The sequence below is a fragment of the Hippocampus guttulatus genome, chromosome 16, assembly GCF_054856545.1.
Source record: "Hippocampus guttulatus isolate MCC_2025c chromosome 16, RoL_Hgut_1.0, whole genome shotgun sequence".
NCBI classification, from domain to species: Eukaryota; Metazoa; Chordata; class Actinopteri; order Syngnathiformes; family Syngnathidae; genus Hippocampus; species Hippocampus guttulatus.
Window position 1 is genome coordinate 11107630 of NC_141276.1, and position 25161 is coordinate 11132790.

Consider the following 25161-nt stretch of genomic DNA (forward strand, 5'->3'; position numbering starts at 1 on the left):
AGAATTACCTAAACCACCGAAAGTGAGCTATCGGAATCTTTACGGTGCTTTTACTGAAGGGCGAATGTCTTACCTTGGGCGAGGCCAGTCACTTGGTTCCGACAGGTGAATATGGCACAGAGCACAGATATGCAACGCCACCTTATTCAATTGCCTCTTTTATACATCTTTCAAATTTGTTGGTTTCTGATGTGATGACTTTACCATTCTCCCAGTCCAAGCGCAGGTGGCACCTTCAACAGGGACTAGGCGGGTCACATTGCGTCAGTGCCAATTGAAATGATTAATTATATATAGTTCGCCAATCAGCATCCCTCGTATTGAATTACTCGTGCACAGGAATGAATGCATGTCCTTGGACATCTATGGACATAAAACAAGCAACACTAGATAGCATGTGTCGTAAATCTTTATATTTCAGTGGTGTGAAGTTGATATCGCACAGGTGAAATCTCCATTTGATCTCTATGTACAAAATAAACAAGACATGACCCTGATTGTCCCAGTACTTCCAGGAAAACAGCTTGAAACAAAGGCAACTGAGACAGAACATATGTCTCGTTGAAGAAACAACCAACCAAAAATGAACTAAGGACGATCCAAAAACAAAACGGAAGTACAGTACAGTACTGTTGATCATAGCCAATTATGATTCGGTGAGATGAGCTAAAATGCATTAACAGTGTCCCCGTAAAATGTACCGACACCGTTGACTGCCCATTACTTATGGTTTTGTTTAAGGTGCAACAAATACTAAATAATAATATGAACATACAATTAACTTATGGCAAAAGAAAATTAAGTAAAATTTCTAATATCTCAAAAAGAAATTACATCGATGGATTGAGGTAGCGTTAAATTCCCCGCACATTCCCAAAACCTTCCCTCAAAATTTCAAAGAATCTTCAAGTTGCAACATCAGCGACTGTTGATGACAGCAGAAATAAGAAGACAATGTCTCGCATCTTCAAATGAAACATTTTGAAATTATGTCAAAACCACTGGCAACAGCTATTAGCCGCCATCTTGTGGCATTTATGGCCAATTACAACCCTTTTTAGTGAGGCATCAATTGTGCATTTTTTGCCATTTACAGCGAGGTGAGGCTCCAAGCTCAATTTTTTCAGTTGTGATGTTTTCTTTCATGTCATTCAATGATCTTAAATGCCCCCCCCCCCCGCCTGTATCTAAGACAATAAACACCAAAAGCAAACTAATGGCCAGTCAAAGAACAGGTCAATTTTTGGGTACAACCAGAACATGTGTGAAAAAAAAAAGAATGCAGTCTCCCGAAAGTCAAACAAAACAAAACATGCATACAGGTCTCCAATGGTTCTCAGCTTAGTACGTCTGCAGCCAGACTGAGAAGATCCTGCTTGAGCATATCAATGCAGTCGGCCTGCCCGGCAGCCTCTCGCAGGCAGACGGCTGCCTCGCGGCCTGAGAAGCACGGCCGCCGCACCGCCTCCCGACAGCCCAGCAGCAGCGTCAGGCAGGCCCGACGCAGCGCTGGATAATTGTGGCGCTGAGCGAAGCAGTACATCTGCGCCACAAGGGCAGCCGGGACCCCTCTCGTACATTTTTCTGGTTCTTCCTCCAGGTGTTCGAGGGAGTCCGGAAGTTCTGCTTTAAAGAGCTGAGCTGAGCTTTTCAACTCTGACGCCTCCTTTTCTGCACAGGGTTTCAAACTTTTAATTTGACAAACAGCATCAACTTTCCTTGCTGGGATGTTTTTACTCTCTCTTTTGTTCAAGAAAGTTGTTTTCACACTCTTCTCTAACAGAGTCTCGATTTGCAGTTGAACGCACGTCAGGTCCAGTTCGGATGTCCTGCTGGCCAGCTGCTCCTCGGTGGTGTCTTGGTCTCCTCCTGAGGGGCTTGCCGCAGTCATTTCAGACAGGAGACAAGCCACGCAAAGCCCCTCCAGTTCTCTCTGAAGCTCCGTGGCCAGGAATCTGCACGCTCCCGTCATGGTCTCGCCTAACGGAGATTTCGGGAAGGACGGCTCATCCGTCTGGCAGCAAGCCAGTCCCTCAAGGATCAACGAGTCCAAAAACTGGCACTCCTCCGTCTGGTTCGATGCTGCCAGCCGGCATCCGTGCAGGTGGTGCAACACCGGGACCAACATGCCTTCAGTCACGTCTTTAATGCGGATGGCTTGTCCGGATTTGGCTTCCTCAAAGCCACCTTTTAGCAAAGCCCTGAAGTACTCTGAGCCCGACCCGGCGACGGCCTCTTTGTTGGCTGGGACCTCGGCCCCATCATCCAGAACCAGCAGGAGGTCAAAGTCGGATGAGGCGTACGTGCAGATGTGAGCCTGGCGAGGTTTCTTAGCGGGAGGTGGAGCCACTGAGTCAGCTTGACAAAGTTTAATCAAGCGTCCGGCATCAGGTCGCAATTTGATGTTGGATATGAGTGGAGACAGGCAACCAATCAGGAGGGAGAAGTAGAGCGAGTGGAGCGAGGCGTCCGGCCAGGTGGAAAGGAGACGTCTACAATCGGCGGTGTGGGCGCCCGTGTCGTCACGGCAACCAAGAGGCTGCAGGGCCAAGAGGAGGCTGCCGGAGTCCAGGAGGAGCTTCCTCAACAGAAACTTGTTGCTGCCAGAAAAAGATATTACAATTACTGTGGGATCTTGACTGACTAGGATAATTAATTCGAAGGTTGAACGATGTTAGAAAAAAAAAATATTACAAGAATTCTGATCACCGATTCATCGAATAGAATAAATTCCGCTCCCTTAAGGCTTTACATGTACAATGATATGAATTACAGGCAGGACATTTGATTGTTTTACGCTACTTTGTCTTTTAGTATTTGTTTAACTTTTCAACTGAGGGGAATTTTCATACAAAATGGTCACTACAACATTTTGGTTATCTTGAATTTAAGAACATGTTGGATATACTGCTCTCCATGTCCAATTGTTGCTAGCAGTGAGAATCAGAAGATTCTACTGTAAAAGCAATTTCCGCAGCACTTACATGTAACGTAAAAATGTAACGCGTCATTGTTGTATTTAATGATGGCGTGTTTGCTCACGGCCATCCGGAACTGGGAAAACGACGTCATTGTTTCAGGGCTTGAATTGAGTCAGGGCTCCCTCTAGTGGACAAGGTTTGCAAAGACATTATTCTGCAGGACACTTAACAGTTTTTACCATTTCACTGAGAAACGAAAAATATATTGGCCTGTTGTGATCAATAAAACCCAGGCCTTACTTGAAAATAGAATTTTCAATTTTGTGACAAAATGTAGTGATGCACCTAACATTTGATTTTACTTAACCATTATTTGATTGTATTCAGTTTAATTTATATTCTTTAACTGAATTTAATGTATTCCGTGAATTGAAGACATTGCAAATTATTTGTCCGTTCTACTCTTTTGCATATTTTATTCTGTATCTGTTATAGTTCTGATGTATTGGCATATTATTTAAATATATTTTTTAAAAGAAAGTATAGTGCGTCAGTTTAAGTAGTGTTGTTTTTCAGATGACATTTTTGCTTCTCAACAAAGACGGTTACAGTCACATATTCAGTTCGTCAAACTGACCCAGGAGCATTATTGCTGCCCCCGAGAGACAGCAAAACAAAACATTTATTGTGTTTGTCTCCCTGGCGATCCAGCAGCGACACACAAAGTTTCAGGACGTCTGAAAGTGACCTGGTCGCGGCTGTTTTTAGAAGTTCCAAGAGGACTCACCTGCTGATTAAAGGCAGAGACAGCGCACAGTTCACTCGATCCGACTCGGAGCCCGACAGCATGACGTGTGCGAGGACCCCCGCGCCGAACGCTGACTCGCACTGGACGTGCAGATTGTTGAGGAGGGTCACACCTGAAAAAAAAAAATAATAATTTGAGTCGAAGAATAACTAAAAAATATGTCAAAAATAAATCAACTACTTTTAAGTGTATCGCTCCATATTCTTGATTTGCATGTCTCCTAACAAGCATTTTTCAAACTTTGAAAATCAAGCTGACAAGTCAACATCTTACCGAGCTGTTTGACCTTGGCTCCGACCCGTTCTTGCTGCCGCCTGGCCCCGCCGTCCCTCTGACAGAGGTGGTGGTGGATGAGCGCCACAGCCCCGGTGCGCAGGAGCGCCCGGAGGCAGCTGGGGTTGCAAGTGAGACGGCACAGCAGGCGGAAACAGCGGCTGCTGGGGTCCTGGTGCTGGCTGAGGTAGCACAGCAGGCCCCGCACAGTGCCTGAGGTGACCAGGAAGGGGCTGGGGTCGGCGGCGTGGGAGAAGCGCGACAGTAGCAGCAGGACAGGTGACTCAGGCGTCCAGGGTTCAGGGTGGTACGGGTGCTGGTAAGCGGAGCGGCGCGGCACGGACGGAGGCGCGTCCACGGTGAGCTTCGCTGCGGAGGAAAGTGCCGAGCATGCCCGCTGCCGCCTTCTTTGCGGTGATGAGAACTTGGAAGGGGAGCCCGGGTGGGTGGCTTTCAAAGAGGGGGACACGGCGGGGGAGCTGCAGGGCGGTGGATCGCCGGCTTTCCATAGCGCCGACGAGGCGTTTGGAGCATCTTTCTTGGAGGTAGAGGCATTGAGAGGGGAGCAGGTTTTCAGTGGGGCCAGGCAATCAGGGTTTGGGGAGCTTTGAGGGGGCGACACCGCCCAGTCCCCGTCGGTGCTGCTTGAGGAGTCCAGCAGGTCTTCTTCGCAGGAGATCATCCCCTCGGCCAGCAGCCACGACCTGGACGCAATGACACCAGAGAAATTAAATGTAAATAGTTTCATCATAATGAAACATATAGTTTTCATTTTTGAAAGTATTGGTAATTATTTTAATTGTAACTATTCTAATAAGTACATTTTTAAAATGTGTACTTGAAACAATTTAATTTTTATTCTTTATTACTTACAATGAACTGAACAATAATAAATCAACCAATACCTTCATAAATGTTAGGTGTGTGTTAAATGTATTGATTTTTGTTTACTTGCATCCCATCACCACACATTACATGTATGCCGAAGTTTATTTGAATACGAATTTCGATAATCGATTTAGTTTTTAAATGTGCATTACATAACTAATCTAATGACAACTAACGGAGCCATTTATTTAAATGTGCTTGTAAAATAGTTTCAACGTGAAATAATTATTTTGCATTTTATTTGTATTGTGCTTAAATAATTACACATTATAAACGTTGAATGTGAATGTAAAACTATTTTTTTTCACAGATAATGAAGACATGATAAATGTTTAACTCATTCACTCCCAAAGATGTTTTTCAACGTCTTTTCAGACTTGGTCTAGAATTGGCTGGTACTGAATGAGTTAATATATAAATGATTGATGACACAATTTTAAAATAATTTTTGTGGAATACTTTGAAAAATGATTCTCAATTTTTAAAAACATGTAAAATGGTTAATTAATAAAACATATAATTTAAAACCAAATGCAAGGAAGTGCATTTTAATTTTAAAGTAAAATTAGTTTTTAAAAAAACTATTAAATAGAAAAAGTCAAAATTAACCGAAAAAATAAAAATAAAAAATAATGTTAAAAAAACTGCCTTTGTTGTACCTGAGACTCAAAAAGCTTGACGAGCCTTGTTCCCTGCCGCCCTCCTCCTTCTTGCAGTCCTCGAAAGGCGCAAAGTCGAAGGAATCCAAGCACGACGGCGACAGGAGCTCACCGTGAGACAACCCTGACAAGCCGCCGCCACCCGCGTCTGCCTTCTCACCCGCGGTGAGCGCCACCAGCCGAGCCACCAGCAGAGGGACCAGCCCCAACTCCTGCAGCTGTTCCACGGCCGATTCGTCGAAGACAAAGTCCACGCACGCCAGGATGACGAGACGTGCCAGGGGATGACTCGGGTGCGCTGCCAGAAAGCTCACCAGTGCCTCCAGCCCGCCGCTCTCTTTCACTTTGGCACGGTTAACCGCCTCCTTGCAGCACAGGCACAGCGCCTTGAGGAAGACTCCTGACTTGTAGGGCTCCTTTTTCGCCTCGGCTGTGAACTTGGGGATGACCCCCAGGGAGCCCACCAAGGGACGCAAGCATCCTTGGGAGCACAGGTTGGCCAGGGTCTTCAGCGCCAGCTCTTCATACGGCTTCCCGGCTTCTCCGGATGCCATGACGCTCAGTTGGGCTGCGACACCCGAGCGAGACACCTCCCTGGCACATTCGGGGCCACAGCCTCGGGTGAGCTCGTGGAGGGTCCTGAGGGCCGCCCGTCGTAAGCTTTGGGGGTACTCCGGGGCCATGAGGGGGGTGAGGGCGGACAGGGCGCCCTGGGTGAGAAGAGAAAGACGGTTCGCCGGCGTGTCCGAGAGGTAGAGGAGTGCCCGTGAAGCCGACTGGGCGCACTCCAGCTTGGGGCAGGGATCATTGGGTGGGGTGGCGGTGGGCGAGGAATGGGTGGAAGACAGAGACAAGCACAGGAGAAGGAGAGGTACACCCCCTGCGCAGGAAAAATGACAAGGTAGCGATCAAAATCATTTCTTACTTTTAAAGAGTGACAACTGCATCTAGCATTTTACATTTCAGTGAGTGGCCGAATTGTACCCAGCAACAAGTGAGCCAGCCATAGCCAGGAAAAGCAATGTGACCAGAGTTAAAATGTATTTATCCTTATTAAATACTTTATTTATTTATTCTTAATTCAACAAAATATAAATCTATATTTTGTTTATTTTATTTCAGTATTTTTTCTACTCATATGGTATAGTGTTCATCCCCGTTTCACCGGGATGTTTATGTGATGTATGTCCTATTTTGATGCCCGGAACTGATGATGTTCTATGTATTTAAACACGTGACCATGTTTTCCTTTTTTTCTAACCGTTTAAAAAAATTCGATAAAAAATTTTAATAACAAAAATAAATAAATAACTTTAATATCATTTGTAAAACTACCATAAGAATTTGTTCATGTTAGTTGTAGATTATCCTGCTATGCGGACAAGTTTAATAGTTAAGTTCAAACTTCTTTAAATACCCGACATAATTGAAGCACATCATTACGAAACTGGGCTAGCTTAATGCTAACACCCAATTCCAAAACACCATGGACGGGCTATTGAAACTAGCATCAATGCGGATTTTTTATTGCAATATCTGACATGTTTGATTGACTCTTAACCTGAAATCAATTTCTAACTTGCAACTTACAAAGGACACAGGGACTCACCGGCCAAGTGGATGAGCGCCGAGCTCTCCGAGTCCATGGCCAGATTCCCCAAAGCCCGCGCAGCTCGGTTCTGGATGGTCTCCTGGGCCACGTTCCTCTTCATCACATCCACTGAGGTAACGACATTTGTCAAGATGCTGTCAAGTGTGTACAGTACACGCGCTGGCGCTGATTTGCGCCACAAAAACATTTCATCAAAATGTCTAAAAGGGAAACTCACCAACAATATTTATTCCATCAAGCTTGTAAACCTATGTTGGAAATTCATAAAAATTTAATGTGTGAAAGAAAGATACGGCTGAAAGAAAAAGAATGTGAACCCTTTGGAATTACTGGTACTTCTGCATAAACTGGCACTCTCCATTGTGACATTTTTATGACATGTTCAATGAAAAACAAGCAAACGTAATAATAATAATAATTCATTTTATTTAAAAACGCCTTTCATGCCACCCAAGGACACTGTACAGACAATGAAGAAATACAAAATAAAAATAGATAAGAGAAATATTATATTAAAAAAATATCCATTAATACATTATCAGAGTCACTTTTCCGAGCCGCTTATCCTCACGACGGCCGCGGATGTGCTGGAGACTATCCCAGCTGTCTTCATGCAGCAGGCAGGGTACACCCTGAACTGGCTAGCAGACAATTGCAGGCCTCACACAGACAAACAACCATTCATACTCACAGTCACACCTTGGGACAATTTAGAGTGTTCCATTTACCTACTATGCATGTTTTTATTTATTTATTTATTTTAATGTGGAAGGAAAACCCACAGAGGCACAGGAGTTTACATGCAAACTCCACACAGGAAACCCTTGGTGCTTTGCATTGTTGGTTAGCATTAGGCGAAACTGAATTTTCTAAGGCTGGGTTTATGGCTGTTTTAAATACACATTTGACAGTAAAGTTCAATAAAGGCTTGAAGCCTCTTTGTTGAAGAAATTTGGATTACCTGCCAAAGTGCTGCTTGTTGTGAAGTGAGTTAAGACCACAGCTACCGTACAGCACTCACATCATTTGCTCGCAAGTCAGCGCAAAAATAAATAAATATATCATCATCATCACCATCACCGTACGACAGCTCATATCTTGAAAAACTCGAGTCACACACATCATAACTCAACACTGTACTGAAAACGTATTTTTAATGATTACGGTAGGTATTTTCGTACCTGTATACTGTGCAGCTCTATTTCAGAACACATTCTTATGACCAATTTATATAGAAATCCTAACAAAGGGTTCACAAACTTTTTTTCTTGCCACTGTATAAATAATCGCAGTGTGAGTGCTTCCTTTCTCTCACCTCCTTGCGTGTCTCCAGCTCAGTGCAGCAGTTGGCGAGGATGCTGAGGGCCAGGTCCAAAGTCTTCCTGGAACACTTGGGGTGGCCGAGCAGGTCTAGCAAGGGACGCAGACCCCCCTGTTTCCGGAAGCGGGTGATGCCGGCCTTGTCGCCCTTTATGTGCCGAGTTCGGATGGCAACCAATGCTCGCCACTGGGAGAATCTGGACCTCTTGTCCAGGTCAGCCCCCGAGTCAGGTGAGGGCTTGCTCAGGTGGCTCAGGCACCAGGTCAAGGAGGACTCTGGCGCAGATGGAGATCCTTCCCTGCTGGAAGGGGCTCGAGATAGCTTTCGACCACTTTGCATGGGTAAAGCAGTCATGATTCCTTTCACAAGTTGCCTACCAACTCACTAGTCTTTAACTTTTGTTTGATAATTTATTTATATGCACGTTATTCCACTGGTTGAATGCTTTTAAAAGCATCTCGTTGACTTTTTAACTTCATTGATGCCCTGACTTCATGCATTGAGTATTAAAAAAACAAAACAAACGCGCTCACACGATCTGAAAATTACAAGTTCCGGAAGGGGGAAACAAATGTTTGTACAACCTGATGCCACGGTTACTCATGGGAAATGGAGTTCCGGCTGCTTCCCCTCCACACCCCGCAAAACAGGCTTATGTCGTGTCGAAGGCCAGCCAATCGTTTTTCCGGCTCCCTGACGAGTTTTTGTCCAATGTAACATATTTTTACACACCGAATGACGCGGCAAAGCTATGATTACTCGCTGCTGTGCCGCAACCGACTAAATAGTTTGTGTGACACAAAAAGCAATCGCCTGTGTTAGCCGCTAACGCCGTCTTTAGCCAACAAGAAAACAGGGGCGCTCTGGGAAAGAAGCAGGGAGCCTGGAGGAGGACTCAGTTTAATATATGCTGGGAGTTGTAGTCCAAATTGACGCCGAGTCGCTTTGTCTTGTACATTTCCCGTTCGAGAAAACTACAACCCAAGTGACAGTATGAGCACAATACGGTACGTGGCCTTTTGGGATTGGAGTTTTATTGACGACCATGACACGATTACATTCCATTTAATGTGGGATAAAATACACTACATTTCCCAGAGCCGTCAAATATTTTGACATAAACACCGATTGTCTAACGCGAGGACGATTTGAGAAGTTGTTAATCTCCGCGATTGTCACATCGCATACACCGGAAGGGTTATGATTTAGCAACAATGTGGAAATTACTGTAAGAATAGTGATACAAAGGACGGAAATGGGGGAGAAGGAAGCGGCGGTGTCTACGGTGGATGCTGAAGAAACTAAAGCGGGTTGGTATTTGTTGTTGTTGAGAGTTAATCGAGGCATCGATGAGGATGAGGCGGGCCTCACAATAAATGGATGAGTAGGCAGTCGGCAAAAAAAAAAAACACTGGAAATGAATCATTATTGAAAGGATTCTTTTTTTTTTTAATGATTAAATACACATTTATTAAAAATACGTTTTGGTCAGGATCCCCACCCCAATTTAGAATTGTATTTCTCCTGATAAGAAAGAAGCTTTTAAACATTTTTCCCAATGAGGTGTCCTGGGCATCTGTTTAAGATCCCTCCTGACAGCCTCCCCATTGAGCTGTTCCAGTCACGTCGCACTGGTGGAAGACCCAGGACATGCTGAAGGCCTGGGAACGCCTTGGGATGCAACCGGAAGAGTGAGACGAAGTGGCTGGGGAGAGGGAAGTCAAACTAATTTTAAACATTCTTGCCCCTTCTAGAGTTCATATGGACCCTCCAGGCCACGTGGCACCTGGTCAACACCCGTCTGGAAATGGACCAGGCTTTTGAGAAGCCCGTGTGTAAGAAGAAGAAACTTTGGGAGACGGTGGCCGAGAGGGTCAATGCCCGCCTGAGGGAGGAGGCACAGGAAGTGTCCGACGTGGTCGTCAAGGCTCACGAGTGTGACCTGAAGTGGAGAAACATGCTCACAACCTACAGGAAGAATGCAGAGCGGGCTAAGAGGCAGGGTGACGCCGCTGTTCACTGGGAGTTTTTTGGGGCCATGCACCACGTTTTGGGTCAAGAAGTGCAGGCCGGGCAGGGCGCCAAGATGGGCGGGACAAAGGCTAGCAGTAAGAGGTTCACGCCTATTCTGCCGTCACCTCCCCGGGCGGTGCCCTCAACATTGTGCGGACCGAGGCCGCCGCAGGATGTCCTGCAGCTGTACATGGAGCTGCAAGAAAGGAAGTTGAACATGTGGGCCCAGCAGAAGGCACTAGAGGAGCGGAAGATTGAGGCCATCAACAACCTGGCCCACGCCATCGCCAGCCTGGCGCAGAAGGACAAAGAAAGGCGATAAACGGACAGATGGACTAACGTGGATATCATAGTGTAGATATCAGGATGACACACAAAATGACTATTTTGTCATTTAAAAAAAAAACGAATTTATCTCACAATACTTCGTATTACGACTTAAAAAAGGGACAAATTTATTCTCATAATATAACATCACTATTGATATTAGAATCATTAAATATTTCCAACATCATTTTAAACAGCATGGTGGGGTTGTCTAAACATGCCCAGTCCACGATAGACTCCACCTCTCGCCACAAATTCAGCTGGTATAAACTCCAGATGTCATTTATATGTTAAGCAAATGATCAGTAAAATAACCGTCACTTGTTCAATGTAACCGTGGCAACACTCATTATTCGAATGCTGTTTTTCACCAGTATAACTGCCAATAAAAAGGCCTTGAAGGCCCAGGGAACCAAATGCGCTGCATGCCACATTTTCCCCTTCAACTTCCATCTCTTTCGAGACCAATTAAAGCAACATTACTTCCTGTGGGAGCGGACTGGTGCCCTTTCCTCGGTTGTCTAGCAAAAAGAACCACAGCTGCCCATCCATTTAGCAATCATCACATCCTGTTTACGACTTCCGCTTAGTGAAAGGCCAAATTGCTGAGTCAGTGTTGTTATGACTCAACAAGGGTATTGATTGGAAGTGGAGGGAAGTCATCAAGTACAAATACTTTCAAACTGTCCCTGGAGCTGAGTTTTCAGGTTACCCGAGTTTACAGTGTGCAGACTTTACTGTCTGCACTCAAGTACCGAGTGTGAGCACTTTTGCAAACACACAGGACCACATCTGGCCACCACGCAGACAAAAGTGTGAAGATGCATATGACTCAGGCCGGCTGATTATTCAGGATCAGCCGAATAAGTCAGCATGTGGCTGCCTTTGGGGAAGGAGCAGGGGGAAGCTTGGCTCTTTTCAGAAAAATGACTTGCGGTTGGAGAAGTGCACTCAGTTTTGCTGAGCAGGACAAAAAACACAAGCAAAACAGAGTTGGGAGAAGTACTCAGAGTTTGGATTTAATCAATCCGTCAATCGGCTTTATTTACCGACATAGACAAGTCAGACACAATGAGCACAAACAAGTTGCAAATGTACAGATATGCTATGAGATTAATAAGAAAAGATATTTACGAAAAAAAGCAGTATACAAGGGGCAGCAATGTCGCCAGATCTGAGACTGGTATGCTATTACACTTATGTCGACACACTTGTTATTTTTATCGTACGGACAAAGACACTGCTGGTTTCTTTCTGGAGGGTTTGAGGAATCTCATTTAACACACGCACACAAAAAACTGCATCAAACTTTCCATGCAGGTTCCAACTGACTGAAAATCATCACCCTGGTTCCAACATCCTGGCATGTGTCCAGGACAGGAAGTGCCTTTCTTGATCCCGAGTGACCCCCACATGCCTCTCGGGCTGGAAACAGCCTCCTCGCGTTCCAACTATTGCAATTGTAATTCCAGGTAGGGAGAGAAGATCTGTCTTACTTGGCCAAATATGTCTTCAGATAGCAAGCGTTGGTTAATATCAAAGCTCAATTTATTTTATGGCTGTGTCAGGAATCACGTGTCCATCCACTTTTTAGTGACCTGTGCAGGGGGGGTTGACTATTTTGTAGCACTGTTCAAATGTGTGGTGAGTGCCACAATTTAATGGTTCAACATTTGTAAATTCCATATTCAGGTTTATCTCGGAACCGATCCTCCATTCACCGCAAAACTCACCTGTTACTGTTAATGCTTTTGTGAGGCCGAAGCCATGTCTAAAAAAAATGTTTTTGCGCCATTTTGGGGTGGGTGGAGAAGCTTTCCTTTGTCAGGCCATCGCACTTTTTTCGCCAAAATGCTAAAAGCTACAATGCTAATCACCAAACGAATGCCAGACCTACCCTACCCATAAAGTGATTAGTCGGGTATGATCGAATAATTCGCGATACAGCCCAAGACTGAAAGGTAAACTGCAACAAAGATTAGGGTCTTATCTTTAAAGATATCATCCCACTGTGATGATCTGCTTCTTTCCTTTTATCCCTAAAAGTAGATTATCCGGCATCAAATTAACAACCCGGTAGATCGCCATCTAAAGTCATGGATTAGAGCACATCACGCCACACAATCAGACTTTTTACCTGAGCTAGGTCAGGCATTTGGAGGAAAATTGACTGTTAAAATGTTTTAGGCTGAAAGAGAAATGCCTCAAAGCTTGATTTGAAGATCGATTTTGAATCTTTTCGAGTCTGGAAAAAGAAATCATTTAATTTTATGGGGTTTTTTGTCGTTATTAGAGAAGTCAGTGTGTCAGTTGAGTTTTAGGAAAATCCTTCTAGGAGCGCATGAAAACAGAGAAGGCGTTGGACTCCAGGTGGATTCCTTTAAAAAGGAAAACCTTTGCGACACCAGTTCTGGAACCATTGTTTACACACCTTGTAAATCTCAAATGAAAAGTCAATTTTCAACAAATATAGATTGCAAAAAAAAAAAAAGATAAATAATTTTTAAAAAAGAGTCGCATTAATAAGATCTGATGTTAAAATAAAGTATTTGTATCCTGGATCCCACTTTAGCCTGACGGTGCTAAAGATGCCAAAAGGAATGAGGCCAAGACGAGCGCTTCCAAATAAAGCAAAGCCTTGAAGAGGCCTGTACATTCATTGCATGTCGCGCAAACCACATCAGCGCCGCAATAAAACACACACACACACACACACAGCACATAAATCAGGTCAAGGAAGTCCACAAGTCTGTCGGATGTCGTCGTCTTGGGACGCAAGATGGGAACGCAAAGATAAGCGCAACCTTTTGTGGCTTCATCCAACATTTTAGCATGACGATAGAATAAAATGTATTACCTCAAATACATACGTATACTATAGTTCAAAAACATTCTCTTTTATCAATGTATTTTTGCAATCACTGTTTAGTAGTTTAAATCCAATAAAGCATTTTTAGTTCCCAGGGACAATGAACTTTACATTATGTAGAGAACATCTGACTTTTTAACAGAGAAAAATACAACCAATTTTGCAAAAATAACAAAAATATGATTTACCTAGAAAATATATCTAGAAAATTTAAAAGAGAACTTTCTATCTAGAAAGCATCCAGCTTTATATATATAAAGAAAAACATTCCAACTTTTTTTTTCTTGGACATTTTTTTTCAAGATTGCTTTATAAGAAATTTTGAGCTTTTTAAATTTTATAAATCAAACATTATAGTCTAAAAAAACTACAACTTTTTATCTACAAAAAAGATCCAGACTCATATGACATTAAAAAAACAACTTACATTCAAGTTAAAAAAAAATACACAATCTCGAGATTTAAAACTAAATTCCAACATTTTTTCTTGTAAATGATAGAAATTATGGATGAAAACAACTATCGAGAAAAGTTATGACTTATTCACAATTTAAACTGATAACAATTTTGGTGAACTCGATTAGTCATTTTTTTCTTTTTCTTCAATTTTATTGGAAAAAGTAACATTCATTAATTCTCCGAACCACTTATCCTATTACTGTACACATTTTACTTTGTATTTCAGTCATCTAAATACCTAAATTATGTTCAGTTTTTTTTAAAGGTGGAATTTAATATGAAGGAATAAAAAAGAGCCCCAGCAAATTCATATCAATCTTTATTGTATTTAGAAATTCACGCAACAATTCAGTTGTTTTTTTTTTTTTTCAGCATTTACAACATGGACGAACAAGATGGAGACGAGCTAAATGTCTTGCCTTCCCCCGGCACTACACGGGATGGGCTCCAACGAGCGGAAAGGAGGGCACAGAGATACGTAAAGTGCTTTTATCAACATTTTTTTTTTTATAGAAAAAAAAGGATGAAAAGGTTATGTTGGTGTTAGCAATGAGGCGGACATGACCGTGTGGAGGACACGCGTCGCAGAGGTGACAGCTCGATGGAGAGGAAGAGAGTGACAGGGGAGAGGGTGGGGGGTGGTGGCTATCTTTCAAAAATAAAAAATTGTGTTCAAATGGAAGAGGAAAGAAAAAACAAAACAAAGAGGAGAAAGGTCTCTCAACCCAGGATGAGGCTGGACTTGCCACCGGGTGGGTTTCTTCGGCTGCCGGCGGAAGAGTTGGCGCTTCCCGACGGGGTGGAGGGCTGTGGCGCCTCCTGCTCCTCCTGCTCTGTCTCTCCGTTGTCGGGACACCCTGTCAAGAGAGAAGACCAATGCGGTCACAACCAAAACACCCGTCGCAGGAAGGAATTATTTGTACTTTATGACTTTACATCTGTGTTTTGAACCGAAACCGTTCTCGGAATCCACATCATATCAAAACATCAGGACCATGCTTGACCAATCGGAAGCATTTGCAGAAAATAAAATGCCATGCATCATTACTCTTGCCTTCTGGCTGCCCTTCTCATTGAGCAACATTGTTATACTTTAAGGGGACACTTGACCTTTAAAAAAAACAAAAACAAACCCACCATAACAACCACAAAAAAGGGAAGTCCACAAGCGCTCTAGCGTTTGGCATTCCAAGAGATGAATGTTGATACATGAAAAGTCTGGCGAATGTCAAGCGACTCACCATTGTTGGCTTGTTCTTGGTCATTCTCCTCCTGTCATGAAAACATGAGAAAACATGTAAGAAAGCAAACTTGGCCGGCTGAACCAAAGTGACCCATTTAACTGCGGCCTGTTGATCCAGACTTGGGACAACACCCTGTCATCATGTCACATAATTGTGGACAGATGAGGCCATGGCCTTTCAACATTGGGAGTGTAAAATAAATAAATAAATAAATGAATAAAAAGCGTAAACAGAGGCAAAAGTACAAACAGGTCGCCTTCGACAGTCAACTTGGATTTCATTCGGTTCTCATCCTAATCAGAAGCAGTACTTGTGCTTCCAGTACATGTTTTTTTAAGTACTTTTTTTAGCCAATTAGATCTCAGCCTCTCCTTGTTGCCATGTCAGCGTAATCTGCCCAAAACCTTCAAAATAAAGAGTGTTGGCCAATGTAGCATAACTACATTGGGAACGAGACCGTTTCTTGAACAAATCAGATTTCCAATTCATCCTCATAGGGCCAGCGTACTGGTCCTCAAGATGTCACCATTTTTCCATCCTTTGATTGGTTGAGTAGCACGACCCCTAATTAATTTTTATTTTTTTTTATCATATCCAGAACAATAAAGGTTACGGAAATAACAAGGTAGCGTTCAGCCAAGTCCGTGGCAAAATTTGGACAATCTGTAACAGTTGGGAGCTCTGGAAGTATGCTGACGTGAGTTGGGGGAGCTTCATTTAGACACAAGTAGTGCTTTGCTATCACCTTGTGTCATCTGTAGGCAATTCTAAAACTTTTGTGGGGTTGTCACCTATTTGAGGCAGGACTCATTCCCAGAATGAAAAAAAATGAAAATGATTTTGACACCCCGGGTCAAGGTGGCGCACCCTGCAACTAACTGGTACATGGAGGGCCATTATTTGAGGTTCAGTCCCTAACATTTGTAACATTCAAAGCCAACGGCCAATTGGATTAGATCCTATCCAAAGAACAGAGCCGTCCTTCCCTCGCTGCAGTTTTCCCTGAGCTGTCACATCTCATCCGTGGCACCGCTGATTTGGAGAGACAACGGCAGGTCACGAGTGTCGTTACCTCTTGTCTTTGGTTCCACACCAAAGCGGCTCCAGAGTTGTGGATGGTGGTGAGCTCTGGCTGAGGGTTCTTGGGGAACAGAATAGGCTGCTGGCACCGTCTCAGTGGGGCAGAAGGCTCCCCGCACAGGGTCCCCGGGGCGGCATCAGTGGCACCTGGAAAGTGAACCGGCAAGTTTTCAGACAAAAAAGGCCAATGCGCGTTTTGGTGGTTTTCACAATGGAACATTTGAGGAAGCCCTTTTGAGGAATTGGAAGTGTTCGGAGAAGACAAACACAGAAAGGTAATCTATAAAACAAAAAACAAGCTCGTCAAGCTACCAGACAATTGTCACAGTGCCCTGAAATGACTCACAGACACGCAAGGAAATTCAGAGTTGAAAAGAATTCATCGGCGACATGGCATTACTCCTTCTTTTGACTGGCTCTAAGTAAGCCCTTCGACAACATCATCCCGAAGTACCAAAAGTGCATTGCTGACTAGACGAGATGTTACAAATTTTGGTTTCCGGCTTATCACTAAATGTTTACATCCGTTCTGCCCGTGGCCTCTTGTTCTCACCACAAGAACCGCTGCCATGCCGACGCGCAGCGTTGTCAGTTTGCAAGTGCCTTTCAGAAACAGTATTTAAAGATGTCAAACCAGACATTGAGAAGTACCGTATTGGCCCAAATATAAGACGGCCCTGATTATAAGACGACCCCCCCTTTTTCAAACTCAAGTTTGAAAAAAGACTTTTTGAACACCAAATTAATTTTTATACAGAAAATAATTACAGTACATCTGAAACAAATGATTATAACAATATATTTGAGAGAAAAAGCATGTTATTTTGCCTCATTCAAATCTTAATATCTGAACATTTAAATATGTAAACTAAAGCGCAATCACATTAGTAAATGAATGGCTTTTGGTTTTTGAAATGTAAATTACATCATAACTTCTCCTCGGCTGCGGGTTAACCTGGCCGATCTTTGACCCACTTTTCTCCAGATGTCATGACGTTTCTCCATTTTCTGTTATCTCTTCTATTATTTTCTTCTCTTTTTCTTCTTACCGCTATTTTTAATTTTTTTTCTTCTTTGTGCTATCGCTATTTTTATTTCTATTCCTCGTGACAGGGGTTCACTTTGGCCTGGAGAGTCAAGTTCAGCATTCGCTTCAATGATATCTGGCGCCATCTAGCGTCGTGAATGGGTATAATGTCTTGACCCCGAAGATAAGACGACCCCCACTTTTTCAGCTTTATTTCAATGCAAAAAACACCGTCTTATATTCGGGCCAATACGGTAATCCATTTGCCTCATGTCTGCCCAGTATGAAGTGCTGCATTTGGCAAACGACAACCTTAGGTAAACCCGGCTGCTGAGTGGATCCATCTCTTTTTTTTTCTCTTTGGGAGCCATCGGGTTTGCGCCCGTTTTTGGCATACACAAACTGTTGTAGATCATACCCAAAGCGTCTTATATTTAATCCAAATGTATGTTTTTGGCTATCATGACACACAGATTAGACAGGAAACAGCTGAGACAGATGACCCGTGGTGATTCAGGCTTTTGAGCAGATGTCCTCCAATATGGAGCCTAATGCAATTAGTCACCCCCCCAGACCCGGATGCTGTACACCCGGATGCTGTAAACCACGAGTGAGGCAACCTATATGCAGAAAAGTTGGTACACAGTAGTGCTGAGGTTTTTTAAAAAAAATATATATTTTATGAAAGCCAGTTGAACAGCCGCCAGTTTCTGTTTTCGATTATATTTTTTTCCTCCCTCCCGTTGCACGCCCTCTCTCAAACCCAAGATTTATGGAAACGCGACGTCCATACGCCATACATACAGAATTGACCCCCAAACGGCAGTGACTCAGCGAATGCTACGGAATCGCTCCAGGGCAGTCGACCCGGAAGCCGGCACAGAGTGTCTTTGTCACACTGGGAACAATGGATGTGAAAGAATCAGAGGAGTGGCCGGCCACTCTGGTTAATGGAGTGAAGAGCTTCAGCGTCGGCCCCCTCCACAACAACGGTTCCTTCATTACCGGCATTCTCCGGAAGGTGCAACGCAAACATCAAATGGGAAGAAGAGGAAATGAATCCATTAAAAACAAAACCAAACGCATCATTATGACAGCAATGTCTTTTGACTTCAACTTATAGATCCCCTTTGGGTGCATTAGGTCAAGTGTTTATCATCCGCAAGCTTGAAGCTTCGAGAAAACATCGACATCATAAAATTCTGTAAATGCTGATGATATGACAGGTTTGTGCCTTTGAGACTTGAATGAGTAAACATCATTTTCTTATTTCAAATGTACGCCGCCTTTTAGAGCCGCCAGTGGGAGCCTCGCGATTGGATGAGAACATGCAAGACGAATCAACTTGGTTCGATTTGAGCAGCCGATCAAAAATGACTTGCAGTTGACTTTGCCATGTTGACTTTAGATGTGACTAATTAGCAAGGTTGACGCCCTGGTTGCTATGTTGAATTCCAACCCAAGAGAGATAACCGCAACAGTAAGTAGAACCTAAATAATAATGCCGAAAAGTATCCAGTACTCTCAAAATGTTTGGGGAAACTTTTCCCAGCTAAACTTATTAACAACTACCAATCAAGTGATGTGTGTTTATTGGGCCGATATCCCCTTGAATACACCTGAAAGTGTACTTAAAAAAATGAATTGGGCATAAAAAAAAATTTTTTACACAAGCTTGAACGGCCGTATGCATTACGAACTATAAGGTTAATTCCAATATGAATCCATCCATTCATTTTCCGATCCGCTTAATCCTCACAAGGGTCGCGGGGGGTTGCTGGAGCCTATCTCAGCTGTCTTCGGGCAGGAGGCGGGGGACATCCTGAACCAGTTGCCAGCCAATCGCAGGGCACACAGAGACGAAAAACCATCCGCACTCACACGCACACATAGGGACAATTTAGAGTGTTCCATTAACCTGCCATGCATGTTTTTAGAATGAGGGAGGAAACTGGAGTACCCGGAGAAAACCCACGCAGGCATGGGGAGAACGTGCAAACTCCCCACAGGGAGGCCAGAGCTGGAATTGAACCTCTGCACTGTGAGGTTGACGCGCTAACCACTGGACCTGCGGGCCGCCCCCAATATGAATCACCGAACTTAACTTGAGCTTCCGTAAACTTCTTAACTGGTCAATAGTCCAATACTTTTTGCACAACTGAAAACATCTTGATCTCATTGTCAGGCGGCGACTTGGTGGCAAGCTGTCAAAACGAGAACAGCATCATGAAAATGTAGACTTGAATGCCAATTGCAATTCCACCAAGAAATTTCAACTGCTTAGCTCCTCGTTAGAGAAGAGCAAGTTTTGCAAAAAAGTATTCATGTGTCTTGTGCTGATGAATTTCATGATAAGAAAATACATTTTGATCCCAATTTTAAGTCATCATGGCATGATGGAGTATTTATACTCCGTCTTGGCAAGTAGTCAAATATAAACACTTGTGCTCAGTCTAAAAAAAAGTGGCATCGGCGCATCCTTCCCAACATCACACAGTTTTTTTTTTTTGGTGTGTGTAGTGCAACTGTATGTCCCAGATGTCTCCACTTCTGAAGCTCATGAAGGTTGCCGAGAATGTGCGTCCCGAGGACATTTGCCTCAGCTGAGCAGCTGCTCCCAACAGCTGGTCTAAAGTTAGCAACCGTCAACAAACAAGTCACTCACACCGCTTCGGAAGACAAGCTACTACGTGCATCACCACCAACATTCAAGTGCTTCGTAGCCGGGGGGGGGGGGGGGGGAGTCTTCTTGTGCGCCACAGTCCGCCAGGTTTGCGTGTTTATTTTGGAAACATACCGTGTCGCGCACACACTGTACTTTGGAGGTAACAGACTACAATTGCTTGCTGTTCTTCGAAAGCCAAGTTCGTCTTCAAGTCCTTAAACAAAATGGAACCCATGTGAACCCCGACAGGAATTTACGCACGAAGAAAAGCCAACACAAACACCTTCCAAACAAATAAACATCTCCCACTTGTTCCTGCCGAAAGGAAGTAGTACAGGAAGGTTGGCCTGAACTTGGCCTTCACCCTTGTCAAACGATGTCAGCAGGAAGAAGGCTATTGTCACTGTCGGGCGGAAACCTCGTATGTCCAAATATGGTCAATTTGGGGTTTTCCCACAAATCGAGGTACAGTCATACCTCGGTTTTCGACCATAATCCGTTCCAGAAGGCTGTTCGAAAACCGAAACCACGCTTAAAAAAAAAAAAAAATCTTTATTGAAGAGGAAGTGTCACTTCCTCGTGTAAGGAAGGCGAGAGGAGTAAAGTGGTGCATTCAAGTGCACTCAGTTTGGTTGAAAACCGATTTGGTCGACAACAGCGACATTCGAAAATCAAGGTTTGACTGTTTACTACTGGTCTATCCTCACCTCGTCTGCTTTTTTTAAGGGATTACCAACCGATGTAGAGGACTGAAAAGGGCTTGAGCACAAATCTTAAAAGTCTCTTCAGTGCTCAACTGTTGGTGACTCCTTGTAAAAACCAGCCTCTTCTCTGCCACTGCTGGACTCGTACGTGCGGTATTTTTGTCAAGACTGAAAATCCGGACTATTTTTACCTGACGAGTGAACGTAGGTGACACACGATTGCGTAAGCCCGGGACAAACAGTCCAAAACACAAATACAATAAAACCTTAAGTCAATGTACCTCTATACCAAATAAAACAGACGCGCCGCCGTTCACATGCCTTTCTGCAAATAGTTGAGTGAAAACATGTGATGAGGTGAATTCTCGTGAAAGCCCTGCAGAACATTCAGTACTATGGCACACTGGCAAACTGGGGAAAAGTACAGCGTCCCGCTTGAAGATCACAAACAAGAGAGCTTGTCGGGACAACGCCTTACCTGGATTCTTTGAAGCAAACAGGCAAGCGCTAACTATCGTGGGAGCTGACGTCGCCTTTGTCACTGAAGTCTCGCTCATGTCTATACAAGGCCCAAACTTGAACGGACCGATTTCTTTCCATTGAGTGCTGATCTAATCCCCCCCTCCCACACCCCCCAATAACAAAAGCCTCAGGTCAAATTACATGTCTCCCAGCACTGCAGAGTTGCTCTTCTGGTATAAGAGACCAGTGGAATGTTCTGACTACTCCAACGGAAAAATCCAGAGTGATACTTGTTCGTTTGTAACTTTTCCAACGCGGCTTGAAAGCGCGGCGCATTCGAGAGCGGATGACTGTGGGGGGAAAAAAAAGGGAACTGACTGGGTGGGTTGTTCCTCCGATGAGCATGGGGGTCCTCGGGTTCTGCGAAGATGCTGGAAGCCATCTTGTTCTTGCGCTGCGGCGTGGTGTTTTCGTCGGTGCCGAAGGAGAAGCTGGAGGCACCGCCTGGCGGTCGTAGTACCCTGGGGAATCAGAATCAGAATCAGAATCAGAATCATCTTTATTGGCCAAGTATGTAGAACACACAAGGAATTTGTCTCCGGTATAACACGCTGCATTAGTATCATCGTAAACAACAAAAAGTTTTTCACATTTTAATGTTTCACAGGTGGAGTATTTTGTCCTTCATCGTATTAATTCAATTCCCAACGGTCAATTCTCTTCCTTTTGGAACATATGCTTCCAGTACTTTATGAACGTAAGATTTTTTTTTTCCCAATCAGATTTCAGCCTCTACATGTTGCCACGTCAATCTAATCTGCAAAGGGGGCTTCCTCATCTGTAGGGCTGACCTGGAACACTTGCCTTCAAACTATATTAGCAATGGGACTGTTAACCGATCGGATTTCAGCAAGCCGGTCCTTGATTTATTTCGTCCTCTGATTGGCTTGTCAGAGCAACACGTACAGTCAACTTTGACGAACAAAACTAACAGTGGCTGCCTTTCCAGTAGCTCCTATATTTTGTTCTTCTACTTCTTCCTTTCATAACTTTGCTGCTGTGAATTGGGAATGTCTCCATTGTGAGACTAAGAAAGGTTTTCTTATCTTAAAACAAGTCTACAGTACAGCGATATGCACACAATACATTTAATAATCGGCATCTCTTGGGAGCATGATGTCTGATGTATTTTATTTTAATTTATGTTTTTTTTTTTTTAATGTCGATAGAAAATTCTTATCTGCTCTGGATGAGGCACGTGGCACAGTTGCACTGCACTGTGGTATAGTGTTGATGCAGACTGGCATGCGTGCCTTACTTCCTCATATAGCGGACTGTAGAAAGCACTTAGGCCTCTATTACAGGTGCTGCTATTATTTAGGAGTAGGACTTGTTTTTATAAAAAACAGTTCTTTAAGATTCGATTCATTTCCACAAATTGTACTTATCGGTCACCTTGCTTATTTTCCGGTCACAACTCGAGGACATAAGAATAATTTGTCTCTTAAAGCTTTCTATCCCACTTCACACTAACTTTCTTTTTCCTGAAAGGTAGTCAGTGACGATTTGGTGTCTTAATAGCGCAGATTTTCACGTACGCCGTGTGGGACTGTAACATACCCCACTCCCGCGATAAACATGGTTTCACTGCACATTATGACGTTTTGATTCTCTAAGCTGGCAGGCATTCTGTCACAGAATGTCTGCCCTGACTCCGGCAAGCTGCAACCATTGGATTCTTTTGCAATGACAGACACACGAGGGCGGTTATCTCCATTATTGAATGGCTCCATTGAATCCAATGTTCTCTCTTCTGGGTTAATATTAGTCAACACTGGTCAAAAGTTAACATTATATATGTCACTGGTTGAATAGACTTGGTAAGTGAAGTATCTTCACACCACAAGTTGAACAAAAGGAAGACAATAATAAGGAAGAAGGCTTTTTTTCTTGTTGACCCAAAAGACAAAAAGGGCGACCGGACCCCTCCCTCTTTTTTTTTTTTCGGTCTCTCCTCGGGAGTCAATGAAGCCACCAGCTGACACACTGAGCAGCTGCCCAAGGCCCTGCTGGCCAATATGGAGAGACAGCAAATGCGCGTTGTCTATCAAGCAGTTCTTACGCATCCGTGACTGTCCTGCTTGGCTTGCGTGGGAAAAGCTAAAGCAGAGCTCACCTACCGGGCCATGGGATGAGCTCATGCTTTCCACACAGACACAGAGAAAGCGAGAGGGAGGCTTTAAGCGGCCTGGCAGCAGACCCCACCCTAGAATCACACTGCAAATGACATCAATGTGAAATGGCTTTAGCAGACAGAGGCTGCCTAGGGTGGAGGGGCAGCCAGTGCGGAAGCATGGAGTGTTTGTGGGACCAAAAACACCAAGTCTGATAAGGCAGCCGCTTGATTTTGGTGGCCTGGTGAGCGCTGAGCCTCATTCAGGGTCGCCTGATTGCGTCTGGAAGGAGCCCTTCATACCAACCGGTTACAGAGATGAGCAGTAAATTTGACTTGAAAGGAGCGAGAGCAAGAGATTTGGGAGGCTTAGCTAAGCCAAAAGTCCCCACCCGAGCACCCCCCACCTCTTTTACACATGCCAGATCAAAACGCTTGATGACTGACACAGATTTGCTCAGCAAAAAAAAAAAAAAAAAAAAAAGATCAGGTCACCTTTCTCAAAATCTGATTTCTGCTATTCCCTGAGTCATACCCTCCTTCCTCATCCTTGCACTGCAGCAGCACATTTTCTTTGCATTGTTTTGTGGGCCAAATGGGAGGTGAGAAGGCGAGCTTCATGACTTCCAGCTATGATATGACTGCATACCTTTTGGATGAGTAGCCCTGCAGTGGGGCTTACTCACAAAATGAAGTTTTAAACACATTGAATAGTCTTTCGTTTGAACTGGACCTACAACATTTACAGAACCAAAAGATTCTTCCTTTTTACAGAGCACTGTCAAACTCTTATAAGGTATTGAAACCACAATTACAGAAGGAAGATAAGAGTAACGATACTGTAGCAGTTTGACTAGAGAGGAGCTACAAAGTTATTCGGCCTTAACGATACTGTAGCAGTTTGACTAGAGAGGAGCTACAAAGTTATTCGGCCTACTTACTTGAAACGCCCCCCCCCCAAAAAAAAAACATGAATATGATTAGCATTTTTTCTCAAGTTATTGCCACTCTTAATCTCATCCACCTAATTACTGAACAAAGCCCAGACAGAATGACCCCATGCAGAGCAGCTAAAGTCTAAACGGCGCATCGGATTAACTTAATTAACAAGATTGGGCGACAGTTGAGCTCGAGCCACGAGAATCCCCCACCAAGCAGAACCAGCAGCACCAATAGCAGGCTAACGGCGGCTAGCGGGTTAGCTTCTCGGGAAGAAAAAGAGGCGTTTTTGTTCGCCGCATCTCCTCCTTTTGTTAACCGCCGCCGAATAGACTCAAAGCCGCCGTTTACCTGGAACTGCTTTTGGCACCAGGTTCCACTCCTTGGAAGGTGGTGGTGGTCGTCATCGTCGAGGGCTACTTCGGTGAATTCGAAGCGACGAATAGGGGAAGAAAAAAAAACTCAACAGCCAAAGGGGTATCTACAGCGGTGGACTCCACCCGACTATGTGGAAAGCCCGAAGCCGTCCGTCCACGGAGAAGAGCAGCTTCCGTAACGGCAAACCCTGACTCCGCCCACTGTTATTTGTCTGGCTCTGATTGGACGGAATCTGGTATAACTCATATGTCATTTGATGAAAAACACGGAACTCACCTCTGTGGTTGGTGGCAGCTTCCAAAGCAAAAAAAAAAAAAAAAAGACACGAGTATCTAATTT

At 44.0% G+C, this 25161-nt stretch overlaps 3 protein-coding genes across 4 annotated transcripts; 1 reads left to right on the forward strand and 2 right to left on the reverse strand.

Moving 5' to 3' along the window:
- Window positions 1–391: 391 nt before the first annotated feature.
- Window positions 392–9356, reverse strand: armc5 (armadillo repeat containing 5). Of its 2 annotated transcripts, XM_086133722.1 has the most exons (8): window positions 9016–9356; window positions 8477–8813; window positions 7379–7409; window positions 7159–7269; window positions 5550–6429; window positions 4003–4706; window positions 3709–3841; window positions 392–2600 (listed from the first exon to the last, which is right to left on the reverse strand). In XM_086133722.1, exons 1-8 carry the CDS (start codon window positions 9084–9086, stop codon window positions 1337–1339), a joined length of 3531 nt encoding a protein of 1176 aa, XP_085989848.1. In that variant the 5' UTR covers window positions 9087–9356; the 3' UTR covers window positions 392–1336. The 2 variants fall into 2 exon arrangements, with proteins under 2 accessions (XP_085989848.1, XP_085989847.1); XM_086133721.1 differs by having other exon boundaries at window positions 8477–9356.
- A 204-nt stretch (window positions 9357–9560) lies between these two features.
- On the forward strand, window positions 9561–11314 carry LOC147193123 (uncharacterized). The gene is made up of 2 exons (XM_086133198.1): window positions 9561–9792; window positions 10237–11314. Exons 1-2 carry the CDS (start codon window positions 9738–9740, stop codon window positions 10815–10817), a joined length of 636 nt encoding a protein of 211 aa, XP_085989324.1. The 5' UTR covers window positions 9561–9737; the 3' UTR covers window positions 10818–11314.
- Window positions 11315–14452: 3138 nt separating this feature from the next.
- On the reverse strand, window positions 14453–24991 carry LOC147193124 (jupiter microtubule associated homolog 1-like). The gene is made up of 5 exons (XM_086133615.1): window positions 24796–24991; window positions 21711–21853; window positions 16467–16621; window positions 15392–15422; window positions 14453–15007 (listed from the first exon to the last, which is right to left on the reverse strand). Exons 1-5 carry the CDS (start codon window positions 24849–24851, stop codon window positions 14871–14873), a joined length of 522 nt encoding a protein of 173 aa, XP_085989741.1. The 5' UTR covers window positions 24852–24991; the 3' UTR covers window positions 14453–14870.
- Between the last annotated feature and the right edge of the window lie 170 nt (window positions 24992–25161).